The sequence below is a fragment of the Protomyctophum bolini genome (genome assembly GCF_963924005.1).
Source record: "Protomyctophum bolini genome assembly, chromosome: 15".
In the NCBI taxonomy this organism is placed as follows: Eukaryota; Metazoa; Chordata; class Actinopteri; order Myctophiformes; family Myctophidae; genus Protomyctophum; species Protomyctophum bolini.
This window is the reverse complement of record NC_137876.1, coordinates 36755055-36771101: the sequence shown is the minus strand read 5'-3', so window position 1 is coordinate 36771101 and position 16047 is coordinate 36755055. Positions and strand designations below refer to the sequence as shown.

The following is a 16047-nucleotide window of genomic DNA, read 5'->3' as shown; positions in this document are numbered from 1 at the left end:
ATTTATAATGGAGTGTCATAACAAAAAGACATACCTGACATATAATAATAATAATAATAATAATAATAATAATAATAACGATGATGATGATAAAGTCAGCAAATGTGTCAATAATATGCAGGCAGGGCTAGGATTGCAGCACAACACCAAGATCCCTCCCAACTCTTTGTGGATGGCTGGTCTGGTGATGTACCTGCAAGGCCTGCATGGTGGCCTTTAAGCCTGGCTGAGTCTCTCCAGCCTCCCTGCATTCTGGGCGATCTCTATTGACAAGTGTACGAGCTGTCCCCTCCAGGAGAATACCTACCTTGTGCCAGTCGCTAATCTAACATTTATCAAAGCAGAGATGTGTGTATGTGTGCTGTCACTTTGCCCTACATGCTAACAGGTTCACAATGACACGGCTATTGTTCGCCACTGTGACAGTTGTTGTTGATCACTGCACCGTGTGTACACACTATAGTGGACTAAGGAAGTCCTTACCCTCCTCTAACATTAGCATGCACGCGTGCACACACACACACACACACACACACACACACTGTGCCCCCGCAATGTTTTTCACTCTTAAAGGTGAGAGGTTAGCTGTTGATACACAATTAGGCCGTGGCTAAAGTTTAATCTGAAGGTAAGTGCTGCTTTGCTGAAACTGGTGGATTGGGTCATGACGGGTTCGTCTGTCAAAGGGGAAAAGAGGCTGCTGTCTGCTCTTGTCAATGATGTCTCTTTTTTCGTGAGTGAGTTTCAAAATAAAGTGTATGTAACCTGTTATTATTCTGCACTTACGAAGTGGGGTGTAAGTGGATGAAAATTGATCCAGCAAATTGAAAAGGGGGTTAAGTGTTTTTGCCCTATCGACTCCGACTGAAATGACGGTTGTATAAAACACTCATTTCTCTCCCATTAGCAGATGAAGCTACCACCAAGTATTATTAGCGGGCCACATTGTACGCTGCTACAAGACATTTTGTTGCTGATAATGGCCCCTAGTAGAGGAGAAGAATGAAGACATTTTTACTTTGTAGATAGAATCGAGGCAGTTTTCCACTAAATGTCTTAGGTGAAATGGTGCCACAACATTCTGAGAATGATCTTCATTGAAAGGTGAAAAGCCATATTTGGTGGGTGCTGTCATGACTGTCGATTTCACTCGCAAACAATGGATACATGCATTTTGTTTATGGTGTTTGTAGACCCTGGCCCCTGCCTTCCTGTCAAATTGTTAGGAACCTATTATTACCTTGCAATCTCATGTTAATTGGTATTTTGCAAGAGAAAAATCCCATCTTGGTGAAATGAGATGGGGCGATTTTTGTTAGGTTTTATGTTATCTACAGCATGTGTGACAGCAGCATTTGCCAACGAGTTTTGAAAAACGTGTTTCTATCTTGCAGGGCTCATTTGGGGGTCCAGAGAACCAGAGTCCATTATTGGTTGCTGTGGTGCCTGCCTTACCCAAGGCTGCATCCGTTGAGCTGCATGTCACTGCCACCCGAGACGATCCCAGAGAAAGGACTTCCTGTCACATGACTACAGTGTTGGGGTGTGGATTCATAGAATGCCATACTGTGATGTCCAGTGACAGCCAGAGCGCTACACTTTCCCTTTCCCTGGCCCAAGCTACACCTAACTCTGACCTAGGGGTAATAGATGTGAAGGATGCACTGGGGGCAATTGGTGCCATGTTCAACAACACCATGAAGAAGATGGAGACTGGGCTGTCGCCACTGTGCGCCAGGGTCTTCTATAAGTCTGATCACTCCTTGGCAGTGCCGATTGCTACAGGTATGTTATTAAATATACACAACACACTCACTTTACAGGATGTGTACATGATTTAATGTTTAAGCTTATGTTACCACTTTCAACCTGGCATCCATATTTTGGGCACTATATTTCAAACTTTGTGTAAATAGCTGATCTGCAAGCTCACAACTAGCCTCAAGAAACCCAGACACTTTTATTTCCAGAAAGAAAAAAACAACTCACAACTTGTCGGATATTCTGGCAGGTAAATGGTTAAATATAATTCTCTGTTCCTACCAAATTCTTTCTTAGCCCCTCTCTCTCTCTCTCTCTCTCTCTCTCTCTCCGTCTCTCCCTCCCTTCCTCTCCCCCCTCTCTCTCTCCAAATAAAGTTGAAGGTGACACTATCCAAAGTAAACTCCGCCAAGTAGTCTAGGAAGCAGACTCTCCGGAGGATCTGCACTTCTTCCTCCGTGTTTAACCCATTTAGGCCTCCTTTTCTGAAATACATTTAAAAAAATAGCAGACCTACAAGCTCGTAGCGCGCCACTGAGCTTGTAGATCTGCTATTTTTCAATAGCTAAATTATAACATAATGTTTAGAACACCAAAAGGGGTTCCCGCCCAAAATGGGTTAATTATCGTGAGCCGTTTGTTGTTTCTGCATTGTGTATGGTAGCCCAGAGCAGCTGGCACGCTCTTTTGTCATCATTATACTTTTATATGCCACCGCCTTCCCCTCTCAGTATTCTTGGTCCTCATCAAGGCAAATATGGAATGGTATTTGTTTTATCCAGAGAGATGTTCTCTGTCCGAGGGGGAAAAAGGGCAACCAGAACATATATAAAGCAAGGCTCACCTGTCACGTCCTCACTGAAGAAATCAATTCAAATGTTTTGAATCCACGCCAAACCGTGTCATCTTACTGTCATTTTTAGCTCCATCATTCGTTGTCGTTAGAAAGGGGACATGAAATGATGGTCACCAGTTGATGAATAGGAATAAGGATAGGTCTATATGGGATGAGTGTGTTTGTATGTGTGAGCACAAACAGTGCTCTTTGTTTTGTCACCTAATTATATGATCATAATTCAATCTCGTCTGTTGCTCGGAGGATCTCGGGGGAGATCTGCTTAAGTTCACGCCAAGCGTGACATCCAAATTAATTTTGAAATGTTTATTATGGAGTGCTCTTTGTCTAGTGCAGACGAAGGCACTTATCTTGTACTTGCGGCTTTGTGAGCTTGAGTCTGGTTTATATGTCGCATGTCACTCCCAGTCCCTTATGGTCACTGCCCACTAAGGCAGTCTTATAAATTAGAGAGGACAACAACATACCATGAAATGTGTGTTTAATATGTGGACTATAATTCCTGTTTCTCAAGGCACAAGCAGCATGTACGTTACAACAAGCATTTTATGTGGTGGACAAATTCCTCTGGATTCCCAATTGTTATTCTTCCTGTGGGTTCCTGTAGTGGAAAGACAGCCTATGGATCATACTGTTTAAAACAGTTATTTTATAATAAGACATTTTTGGACAACCAACATAACAGAGCAATTATTTTCCATCTAAGAAAAGAAGCTTATAATGTGCGTTTCTTACTTTATTTTCCTATTAACTGTGCTATACCACACAGACCATTCCCCTCAAGCCAGATATTGACTCATCATTGAACTGGAATCTGTTACGTTCCCCTGCACGCTCAGCCAGTCCCTGGAAGCTCACCCACAGGCTCTTTTATGGGTCACCGGCACAGCGTACGCTCACTGGGTGATGAATCCCAAAAGTCAAAGGGGAGAAAAGTAACACCTCTGGCGCTAGCTGTCACCAACACACGACTGACTGCTGCCAAACACTGTAGCGTAATGTGACTGCACACATGCACGCACACACGCATGCATGCACGTGACGCAAGCACACACGCACGCACGCACACAAGTGACGCCCGCGCACACACACACGTGCGCACACACACACACACACACACACACACACACACACACACACACACAAAATAAATTACTTGCGTTAGGATTCACATCTGATCGACAGGACATATGCTTTGAATGAAACCTTTAAACATCTTGTCTCAATGTGTTATTCACGACAGAGAGATTCAGGAGCCCCGCAGACCTCACCTTTTACTTTGTAGGTGCCACCCATTCATTCATGCTGTAAAATCATTTAGAGTAGTGTGGATGAATTGACGGATGGAAATAATTGCAGGGACAAGGAATGGAGCACGTGTGATTATTCAGATACTTGGCAGACATTTGAAACATATTTTGAAGTGGACCACAAATGATTCAACTGAAGCACAAATTGAATAGTAGGCCTACAGTGTAGGGCTGGGCCATGTAGACAAAATCAAATATTTAGACCAAATTGTTTGAAATCTTAATTTAGATTTGTTTTGTATGAAATAAGTAAGTGATTAAAAACGGTAAAAGACAACACTTAAGTCATATCATGATATTGCAATATCCAAATTGCAGACGATATCTAGTCTCATATCACGATATCATCATAATATTGATATATTGTCCAGCCCTGGTTCAGTACAACAGTACAACAGCTTGTGTTGTTACATCAGTACTTAGTACTATATGATGTTCTGTAAGCTCTACTGCACACACCCAGCCTCTCAGCCACATTCATTCTCCTTGGCCTAAATGAACAATTTTCATGAGCCAACACTTGCTAATTACCACCTCGTTTACCGGTTAATTTGAACCAGTTTGGGAGTCAGTGTAGCACAACTAAAAACCACTGGCTTTGGGCCTCGGCCACAGCTTAAAAGCCCCCTAAGCCCAGCAGGCATCAGATATTTTCACACAAGAAGCCCCATTCTCTCCTTTTCACCGCACTACACCCCACTACCACCATCGCCCCGCCTCCTCCTTGTCTAGGCTTACAATATTTCTATATTAATCAGGTCCACATAAATGGTCATTGATGGTTTGCACAAAAGGGTGTTGTGAGCATTAGTAATGATTTGGTGTTTGAAACACAGAGAGATTTAACAGCAGGCTTTTCAACTCTCTGCGTGTTTGCCATGAAGCAGAATAATGGCGCGTACCCTTGGGTAGATGGTTTAGTTCCATCCCATTGCTAATGTGATTGCTTTTAGAATCCGTCTAATGGCCTCTGTCCACTGGGCCTCTCAATGAGACTCCCCATGTTGCCCAAAGGGGGGCTTGGGAGACTAGGGGATGGGAAATTGTCATGCAACCAAGGGAAGGCAGTTGGTGTGGTGTTGTAGGATGGGAAGTAGTCACAGGTTTGTAGTAGCTGAGAAGAACAGTCAATTTCAGTTCTTCGTTCATCTGTCTCGCAGAATCATAAAAGAAATGCATTTTTTTTTATAACTTAATAACTTCACACGGTCACCTTCACCCTCTCCAGCCTCATGCACACGTTAGCTCCTGTGAGCTCTATAAAGGCAAAAACACTCAAACAGAGCAATCGTGCAATTATTTCCTATGCTTTAACAGAGACACAAAAAGTCCTGAATCCTGATATGAAACAGGCCTTGCGTGAGAGGGCTGATAAACGTGTTTCTTTTCCTCTAATGTCATCTCCCCCTTTCTGTGATCTCTCTGGCTCGATGTGTTCAAGTCATCTCCAGAGGATTCCGCTTCCCAGAGTGTACCTCTTGCTCAGATAACACATATTTAGGCTTTTAATATCACCCCCAAAAAAGCCCAGTGTTCATTGGGGGCCACTTTAAGCTGTAGCGCATATTGGCTAATTAGCCTGTGTGGGCTCTTTGTGTAGCTGTTTGGCACGCTGTGTCTGCTTCTAATGAAAGAGGATGGGGCTTATTAAATGGTGCTGAACAGTGCTTGCAACCTTTTTGTCCTCATTTCCCTCTGTACAAGTTCACATTAGTGTCAGAACTTGGTGGAACCTCTGGCTGCCATTGCTGAAATTATGAACAAAGGTTTACCCAATTATGGTACATTTTGACATATATTTTGTTAGATACATGTAACGGTGTAGTGTATGCAACTAATGTATTGGCAGATGTGATCATGTTGAGTGATAGTAAAGCCCATCCCCTGACGCATCTCAATATCGCTTCCCGAAAATAGCAGATTTCAGAGTTATTTTCATACTCATACGAAGCAAGACATTGTTAGCTTGAATATCGGTTATATTCACAGCATACCCTGACACTGAACCCAGTAACCACACCCCAGTCAACATGCTGTTAGACTAGGAGAAATAAGCCAGGACAGCCAGCCGCGTGACAGGAACACTTGTGACCAATTAGACTGCGTGGAGCAGGAGAGGAAAGGCCTGACATCCCAGCGGGCCTCTGCTAAATGGACAGACTGTCATCAACCCTGGGCTCTGAGACACTCAATGAATTCTCACATGTGCACTGTCTATCTGTAGGCAGTCATTGCACACTCACACTGCCTCACACTCCTACACGCATGCACGCTTTCACACACGCACAATCTCTCAGCTCCATTCAAGCTGAGTAACAGTCCCAACACAGTTTCCTGATGTCCCAATACAACAGGGATGGAAGATCCATTGCACAAAACACCCCCCAGCAAGCTGCTCAATTGTCCAAAAGGGCACAGCAGGCTTATTCCCTCCTCACTCTGTACAAGCGTGTGTGTGTGTGTGTGTGTGTGTGTGTGTGTGTGTGTGTGTGTGTGTGTGTGTGTGTGTGTGTGTGTGTGTGTGTGTGTGTGTGTGTGTACACGTTTGCATGCCATACAACGCTCTGTTAGTGAGTCTGGGAGAGGTTTCAGTAGATATAGAGTTCAGTGCTTGCTGACCATATGTCTGCACTGCAGGGAAATAAAGTGGGGGGCTGCTGCAATCTGCCAAGCATTTAAAAATGTCAATAATTTGTAAATATGCCTGTGTTCTCTAGTTTAGGGGTTAAGTGCAGGCCCTGAGGGGGCCTAATGCTCATCTCTAACATGCAGACCACTTCTTCAAGTTCTGATCCTACCTTCCTCCCACCCTTTTCTTTCCTCCATCCTCCACACCCCCGCCCCCACCAGGTCTTAAGGAATGTTTGAGAAGCACCGTCGGCCAGTCCAGTCCATCTGTGGCTCTGGTTCCGGTCCTGGACTTGCCTGACTCCCAGATCCTCCACCTGTCCTGCTGGCTCAGTATATAGTAAAACATCCAGAGTCAACAAACTGGACTTAAGTCATCCACAGCACTGGAATTCAATGGGGCGTACCTCAACGAGAGACTCGGACTGCCAAAGAACTTAAGGGCCTTTAAACGGAATGAGAAAATGTGGAGGGGAAGAAAAAAATACCCCTGATTTGAAGAAAAACATACTCCCAATTAAGGTTGACAGAGTCTACAGTTAAATGCACAGTTATGTTTTCTGATGATGCAGTGTTTTGAGCATGTATATAATCTGTTCAGTGACATAACCCAACACCCAGAACCAGTAATACACTGTGTCCTCTACCAGACTTCTGTATGGCAACAGCTGTTCCTCTGCCTTGGAGAGCAGCATTGTTGAAGCTCTGTAACCTAAAGGGCCACATACCAGAGCACACAAAGTTATAGGGTCACCAGAAAAGACAGAAAGACACCAGAAGTCTCACACCATGAGGTGATAAAGTGTATCCCTGCATCTCCCGCTGTGTCTGATGGAGCCTCTCTTAGCACGCTAGCTAACTCCCCCCTCATAAAGACGCCGTGCCACCGCTGACACCATCTGTGCAGGAGATGGAAACCTATAGATTTACTTGGTGACTGTTTTGTGGCGATGTGTTATGTACTGTAGGTGGGTAACGTGACTGTGTTCTTCCCTCTCATGCTCCATGGGACAGAGGTGTGTTATTATCGTGTAATAGGCAATCACGACCAAGCACCCGAAAAGATTAAGCCTCTTTATGTTCTCCATCGATTCTAAGGCAGCCTGGTTAATGGGAGAGGGACGTTACCCCATACAGCTGCAGGGCGCGTGCGTGCGTGTGCGTCCGTGTGTGTGTTTCATTGGGATTTTTGTGATGCAGTGCATTGGAAGGAAAACAACACCATTAACCATTGGTCCTGGAACATTTATTTTCTCAAAGATCATGAACCATATTGACGATCGGAATTGGAATGTCTTCACTCCAGTTATTCTCTTCATTGTGCCAGTGATGGCGGGAGCACTCAGCACTGTGGGCTATTGATCTTCAGACATCTAGCTGTTGTGTTCATTGTTGTTATCAGAAACAGCAGATCCTGAAGACTTTTATTGGGGGTCGAATAGCATAAACAAGCAATTATCTATGAGGGTGAGCAAACCAGACCACCATAAATATGTGTTAATGTTTACGCATTCTGTTTAAAGGCTCCTCCACAGTGGGAGATTTTGACACCCTCCTATTCTAATTATGGAATGATGCAACTGGTTCACTCGAGGTTCAACACATCAAACCAAGAGCAGCCTCATTTCATTTCATCAGTATTATTTTAGTAAAGCAAAACAACTACACTGCTTGATTAACATTAAATTAAACCATCAAAATTGTTACAGGACATACATTAATTAATTTTTTGATGTCAACTAAAGTACTTTGCCTTTTGGCAAAACTTAAAGACAGTGATGTTTTGTTGGCCAGCTTTTCTTGATTTAATGGAACATGAAGAGAATGAAAAAGAAAAACAGTTTAATTTTAGAAGAGAAAACTAAATAGATAAAATAAAGAAATGTCTTTATTAAATTGCTGAACAAAAGTTGGATGCTCTGTGAAATAACAGACCAGTCTAAAGGTTAAATACAAAATAAATAGTCAGCTTTTCATTCAGTGTAAGAATTCAGCCATATAAAGTTTAGCGCCACACACATAGCCAGACAACCACTTGTTGCTCACTCACCACAGTAAACACTCCATTATGTCTTTTTCCAGTAGACTAAGATGTTGTTTTCAGACAGACACAAGCAAAACCACCAAGTATATCATCGCACCCTCAACCAAGCCATAGTGTGGCCCTACGGCTTTATACCCATTCATTTTGTATGATCATTGTGTTGTTTACTCTCGAGAATGAATAAAGACAAGGGTGACATTTCGTTTTCTGGTGTGTTTTGTCAAATGTGAATTTTCTATCAAACCTGCAACCACTCTACACACAAAAGTAGTCATTGTGGCCAACATTGTCCATTGTGCACAGTGTACTGCACTGCAGCCCTTGTCATTGTGGCCTGGCACATGGACTTTAACTGCATGTGTGCTACCTCCTCGAGGCTGATGTGTGTGATTCTTCCTAGTCGTGGCAGTAGGCTACAGCACCGATTTCAAATGAATGCTGACTTGGTGCCCTAGACCAGGTGTAGACCTGGCATATCTTTTCAAATGGGGGTCCACAGGCTAAGTAGTGTCAATTTGGGGGTCCTTGACATGAAAAAGTTTGGGAACCACTGCTTTAAGCACTTTATGAACATGAACAAAATAGATGGGTTCCCCCTGGAACTCCCTCAGGTACCCCTGGGGGTCCCCGGACCCCACTTTGGGAACCACTGAATTAGAGGATAAAGCTCACGTTACCCAAATAGTTGAATACACAAAAGCTAAGGCACTGGTACTGGTACTTCTGGTACTTCATGGGTTATGTTTTTTTTTTTTTTAATTGCGGAGTATTGCGGAGGAATTGCGGAGTGTTGCGGAAAATTGCGGAAATTGGAAATTGCGGAAATTGAAAATTGCGGAAATTGGAAATTGCGGAAATTGAAAATTGTGGAAATTGGAAATTGCGGAAATTGGAAATTGCGGAAATTGAGGAAATTTTGGACCGTGGGCTATAGCCCATATTGTACGGCATACTATGGCACGCCGTTTTTCATCATTTTTGAGCATATGAAAAAAATGAAAAAAACGATGGGTTATAGCCCATGTTTTTTGAAATTTTGAAGAAAGAAAATCCAGGCCTATGAATTAGACACCTTCAAAAACTGTGGCCTATTTCCCATTATGACTGTGGTTTTGTTTGTTTTCATGTTTTGGAGCCTCTTTGACATGTGTTCCTTCGTGGATTATGAGAGCCACTAGTCATGGCCACTCACAACAATGACTTATGTAGTGTAGCGTGACCACCACCCCATGACCCCACATGCTATTGAGTGGAGTCTGCTGCCCTCGTGTGGTTAATATAAATATTGTCATCTGACACCAACGCAAGAGACGTCACGGTAGCCTCGGTCCCAGGCTTACTTATCTGCGAAAAGAAAAAAGAGACGGCGATTCATTTCCACCTACTATATGGATTGCGCCCACTAATGCCCACCCAGATCCATCCTGTTTCCTACATGCTTATTTACACATGAACAAATTCATGCAGGCTACCTGAAACTGCTTTGTGTACGACCTTTCAGTAATAGCCTACTCTATTTTATAGTTCCAAATTTAAAGAGCTTTACCGGGAATTAAAGTATATAGCGAGAATGGTTGTAGTAGCAGGCACACAACTGCCCAGTAAGTAGGCTATACATAAAACGAGAGGAATAGACCAGCATGCTTTCCAAGCAGCTGCTGCAGAAACACACTAGGAAATGAGTTGGTTGTTAATTATTAGGAAAGAAACTAGTAGGCTACAAGATGTCTCAAGAATGATTAATCCTTTTCCTCTTGTCCTTCCTTCTCGGTTTGCTGTTTTGTTTGGTATTCGCGGTCTGACTCCTGAGTGCGTGTGACGCCATCCTTCTCCATCGACACGCCCCCAAGCTCAAGGATGGATGGAACGATACATCGCCGGATCAAAAAGATGACTGAGATTCACTGTGACATTAAATGGCCACGCAGTGTCGCTAGTGTCTATACTATAGAAAGCTGTTAACGGTTTCCAGCATTTCAGTTTGAGCAATATTAGCTAAATGTATCTGGCATCAATATACATTGATGGCTGTTTGGGCTTGCTGTAGCCCTGGTCCAGTGCGTCAGCGAGTCAGTGCCTAGCCTCGGAAACCCAGACGTTTTTATTATTATTATTATTATTATTATTGCCTGCTGTGAACACAAAAAACTATTGTTGTTGTTGTTGTTATTATTATTACATTTTTATTATTATATATTATTATTATTAGTCAGACTGCAATATCACTGTACAGTCGTGTACTGCTGCATATTGCTGTCAATATTATGCGTGAAGTTATACACCGATACTGTACACTACAGCTGCAGTATAGCAGTGAGCACACTGAAGATATTATACACTTTCTATACTATATTCACCTCAAAAGTTTGGCACCGGTCTAACTACTCCTACATAGGCTACTTTCACTTAGAAAATCCATTCAAGCTGTAATAATAAAATAAAAAATCCAGATGAATGTGGACACGTATGCTTTTCACTTTGAAATGTTTTATAGTTTTCTTTTATATTTAACTTTTAAAACTTAAGAAATACAACTTACAACTGTACTTATACTTACTTACTTTAATAGGCCTTTAAATTCCCTGATGAACATAGGCCTTTGATGAGGCTCCTCCATCCTCTTCGCTCCAGTTGTTGCCATGACAGCCCTTGTGAATTCATCTCTGTGGTTCTTCTCCAGGTGGCTCTAGGCATTCCTCTCTTCCTCTTGCCTTGCGGGTTCCATGTTAGTGCATGTATGTCCTATCCATGTCCATTTCCTCCTCCTGATCTGTGTTTCTATTGTGTCTTGTGTAGTGAGGTCCCACAGGTTGGCATTGGAGATTGTGTTGGGCCAGTAGACTCCTATAGTACAGGAAATCTATGGAAAATACATGATCAACCTAAAAAAAAACAAAAAAACTCAGCTGACTTTGTATCTTCAATATATCCTAAATAACAGAAGAAAAGTTGCCAAATATTTTCTAAGTTTCCTTTTGCTTTAAGTAACATGTGACATGTCAAACTAGAGGGTTTTCATGATGCTGAATCCATTCCAAGCATTAGTTTTGCATAAAAACACTCATTGGGCTAAAAACGGCCATAGCCGTCATCACAAATGTCAGCTCATTTGTGCAAGTGGCTATGGCCAAAGGAAATCTAGACGATATTTGCCTTATATAGGATGTCTATGGCCATACTGTACAAGCAATTTTCAACACTTTCCCCTCAGACAATTCCAGGCAACTTTTTTCTGTTATTCAGGATATATTGAAGATACAAAATCAGCTGAGTTTGGGTTAGTTTTAGGTCAAATTACAATATTACTGTCAGAGGCAAGTATGAAGTTCCTTCATACTTTCACAAAACATCCACCTTACTGGTGGAAATGCACACTTGAGATTTTTACTTTGAAACAATTTGTAGTGTTTGAGATATTTAGAAGATATAAAACTGTGTGATGTATACATTTGGAGTTAAGACCATTACGTATATCAACCCGATTAGTACAGCTGGTTATCTAGTCATTGGCTGGTGTAAACTAATTAGCCTCAGGCAGAAACCATGCACAGGCGTTTTTCAAGGGAGGACAAACTAAGTAACTTAAAGTACATTTACTCAAGTACTATAGAAGACGTGCTTACTGCTTACAATGCACAGTAAAATATTGTGGTACTTTTACTTTACTTTCCATTTTTGTTTCTTCTACTCCACTAAAATTACAGCATTTGACAGCTTTAGTACTTGTTACTTTGCAGATTTTATTATTAGTACAAAACCTACAGTAACCACATAAGTCCGATCTACAATGTGACTTGTTATGAGCATGTGGATCTATTTTCTGAAATTTTGAGTACTTGGTACTCAAAGTATATTTTGATGCCAAAACGTTTGTACGTCAATCTCCCAAACTCCCAAACTCCCACCCCCCATACCCCACTCTGTCATTTTGATTATAGCTATTTTGGAAAACGCTTGACAATCTTTGGAAAAGGTACTTTTACTAGGTAGGCTAATGTGAAGTTGCCCGAACGGCTAAGTCCAGAGATAGTTATACCAAAGGGATAGTTTTAACAAGAGAGAAACCATCATGTCATGATACCACTGAGATTAGTTTGTTATCCCCTTAGCTCTAGATTGGGTGATTTCACCAACAACCACCACCTTGTCTAGTCTACAATTCCGTGTCAACCAATGGCTGATGACTACAGAGCTCCCCAGCTAATCAGTGTCCTATAAAAAGAGCGCCTGACTGCCTGTCTGTGGGAAGCATTCTTCAAGTGAGAAACAACAACGCTTTGGTTTGAGCTTATACTCGAAGGACATACTCACAAAAATGGTGAGTAAGTTGCTGCTGAGTGCTGACTGACTGATTGATATCCAAAACTAATGATGCATAGGCCATGCTTTTATAGATCATATAAGACTATACCTGTGTGAAATGAACCAATGAATTGGAACCATGCAGTACTTCTTTATGCTGCTGTAGGGACCCTTAAAATGATCTGCATGTATGTGCACATGAATAGATGCATGTGTATGAAAATATGTTTTCACCAGAATAAGGGACAGTGCAGCCATATTCACATGGCTAAATAATTGTCTAATGTTAGTTCCTCCTTGACATGTAGTTTGTCAAGGAAGTGCTGCTGTGTTGGCTGACTTGGCTCACTGAAGGTTCTGCTACACTAAATTGAACACACATTGGTATCTTTAGACCCGCTGTTGACCTGTCTGTCTAGCATGAAATGCTATACTTGTGTATAAAGCTCTAAATGGTCTCTTACCTTCCTACCTACATGACTGCCTGCCTAAATATGTCCCAAACCGCCCCCTAAGGTCTTCCACTGCTGGCCTGCTCGCTTTGCCTAAAGAAATGGCAACAAAAAAATACGGGGAAGCAGCTTTTTGCTTCTACGGGCCGACAGCATGGAACAAACTCCCACTGTACCTTCGACAGGCAGCCTCTGTAGACATTTTTAAAGCACAGCTCAAGACCCACTTCTACACCCTTGCTTTTAATTGATCTTTTATTTTTTGTTATTCATGTCCTCACTGTATTGCATTACTGCTTGTTTTTTTTAATGTTTATGCCTTGCTTTTCTTTTCTTTTTTCTCCATTGCTCTGTAAAGCACTTTGAGCTGCATTTCATGTCATGAAAGGTGCTATACAAATAAAAATGTATTATTATCTGATGGTGTTGCCAATAGTTTGCAAGTACATTTACTCAAGTACTGTACTTCTACTTTGAGTATCTTCAATCTGAGGCAAATATTATTTACGCCACTGCAATATTTGAAAACATTAGTTGGCTACTTTTGTAGGCTTTTATTACAAAACAGGCATTAGCCACTTCAGTCCTATTTGAACCCCCCCCCCGCCCCTCTCTTCCTATGCAGCGAGAGTGTCTTTCCATTCACGTTGGCCAAGCTGGAGTCCAGATCGGCAACACTTGCTGGGAGCTGTACTGCCTGGAGCATGGCATCCAGCCTGATGGACGGATGCCCAGTGATAAGACCGAAGTGGCCAATGACTCCTTTAGCACCTTCTTCAGCGAGACTGGAGCAGGAAAGCATGTCCCCAGAGCTGTCTTTGTTGACCTGGAACCCACTGTCATTGGTACAGTTAAACAAATCCCTTGCTACTTTAGTCACAACTTGGAACAGAAGTCAAAGTACTAACTGTCAACTGTCTCCTGTAAACCTATTCACAGATGAAGTGCGTAAAGGAATGTACCGCCAGCTGTTCCACCCTGAACAGTTGATCACAGGAAAGGAGGATGCAGCCAACAACTACGCCCGCGGACACTACACCGTCGGCAAGGAGGTCATTGACCTGGTCATGGAGAGAATTCGCAAGATGGTGAGGGCCTTTGCTTTAATTTGTAAACGGTTTGGATAATTGTTGTGAAAATAGTATTTTTTATCCATGTATTGGTTTGTTTTTTCTGTTGTGAATATGTATTTTCTTTTTTTCAGTCTGACCAGTGCACTGGCCTTCAAGGGTTTCTCATCTTCCACAGCTTTGGTGGTGGCACAGGCTCTGGCTTTGCTTCCCTGCTGATGGAGAGGCTGTCTGTTGATTATGGAAAGAAGTCCAAACTTGAGTTTGCCGTCTACCCGGCTCCCCAGGTGTCCACAGCTGTAGTGGAGCCCTACAACTCCATCCTGACCACGCACACCACCCTGGAACACTCAGACTGTGCCTTCATGGTGGACAACGAGGCCATCTTTGACATCTGCCAAAGGAACCTGGACGTGGAGAGGCCGTCTTACATTAACCTCAACAGGCTCATCAGCCAAATTGTGTCTTCAATCACCGCCTCCCTTCGCTTTGATGGTGCCCTGAATGTTGACCTGACAGAGTTCCAGACCAACTTGGTGCCTTACCCTCGCATTCACTTCCCACTGACCACCTATGCCCCAGTCATCTCTGCAGAGAAGGCGTATCATGAACAGCTGTCGGTCGCCCAGATCACCAACTCCTGCTTCGAGCCGGCCAATCAGATGGTGAAGTGTGATCCCCGTCGTGGTAAATACATGGCCTGCTGTCTTCTGTACCGTGGAGATGTGGTGCCAAAGGATGTCAACTCTGCCATTGCTGCAATCAAGACCAAACGCAGCATCCAGTTTGTGGACTGGTGCCCCACAGGCTTCAAGGTGGGCATCAACTACCAGGCTCCCACAGTGGTTCCTGGAGGAGACTTGGCCAAGGTCCAGAGGGCTGTCTGCATGCTCAGCAACACAACAGCCATCGCTGAGGCCTGGGCACGCCTTAACCACAAGTTTGACCTGATGTATGCCAAAAGGGCCTTTGTCCACTGGTATGTCGGCGAGGGGATGGAGGAGGGGGAGTTCTCTGAGGCTAGAGAGGACATGGCTGCCCTAGAGAAGGATTACGAAGAAGTGGGCGCTGACAGTGCTGGGGCGGACGAGGATGATGAGGAAGACTATTAGGCTCTTGTCTTCCGGTTTGCTGTTGGCCGGAAGTAATGGGATTGGGGGGTGAAATGGGTCATGTGAGATCCGCTCCTGTTTTGCATTCATTCCTGTGATTGTGTGAACTTATTAAATTACAATTTGTATAAGCAGTTAATTTGTCTGGTTTATCCTTCTTTTAACTTAAGGTTTTGTGTGTTTTCCCTTTTTGAGGCCCAGCTGAGCTTCAACAAAACTTTAGTTCAGCTTCAACAATCCCTTCAGTTCAGACTGAGTCACTGGTATGATCTAGTGACACATGGTTAAAGACTAATTGGTATGAGACCATTTTAATCCACGTAAAACATTGTTACTGCTCAAGGGGTTCAAGCATGTGGGCATGACATGACAGTTTTTAAATCTTAAGATTGTTTTGCAAATGTTCAGTTAACATTTCTAACTAAAATCTTCACTTCTGGGTGTATACACACTTGGACAAGTCTGCTGGGACCTTGACTGCATTTGTACTTTTTATTTTTATTTTTTTTAGC

The 16047-nt window shown here is 42.9% G+C and overlaps 2 protein-coding genes across 2 annotated transcripts in view; both read left to right on the top strand.

Moving 5' to 3' along the window:
* dph6 (diphthamine biosynthesis 6) overlaps positions 1–8797 on the top strand; it is a 75323-nt gene extending 66526 nt beyond the window's left edge. Inside the window, exons 14-15 of the mRNA XM_080783619.1 lie at positions 1395–1785; positions 6778–8797. Of these exons, the coding sequence (XP_080639745.1) occupies positions 1395–1785; positions 6778–6896 (510 nt within the window). The 3' untranslated portion in view covers positions 6897–8797. The remainder of the gene's footprint in view (positions 1–1394; positions 1786–6777) is intronic.
* A 5175-nt stretch (positions 8798–13972) lies between these two features.
* LOC308329575 (tubulin alpha chain-like) lies at positions 13973–15600 on the top strand (the record flags this gene model as incomplete). Its single annotated transcript, XM_080783951.1, has 3 exons — positions 13973–14198; positions 14293–14441; positions 14558–15600. The coding sequence occupies 3 exons, from the start codon at positions 13973–13975 to the stop codon at positions 15533–15535; spliced, it is 1353 nt and encodes a 450-aa protein (XP_080640077.1). The 3' UTR covers positions 15536–15600.
* Positions 15601–16047: the final 447 nt, after the last annotated feature.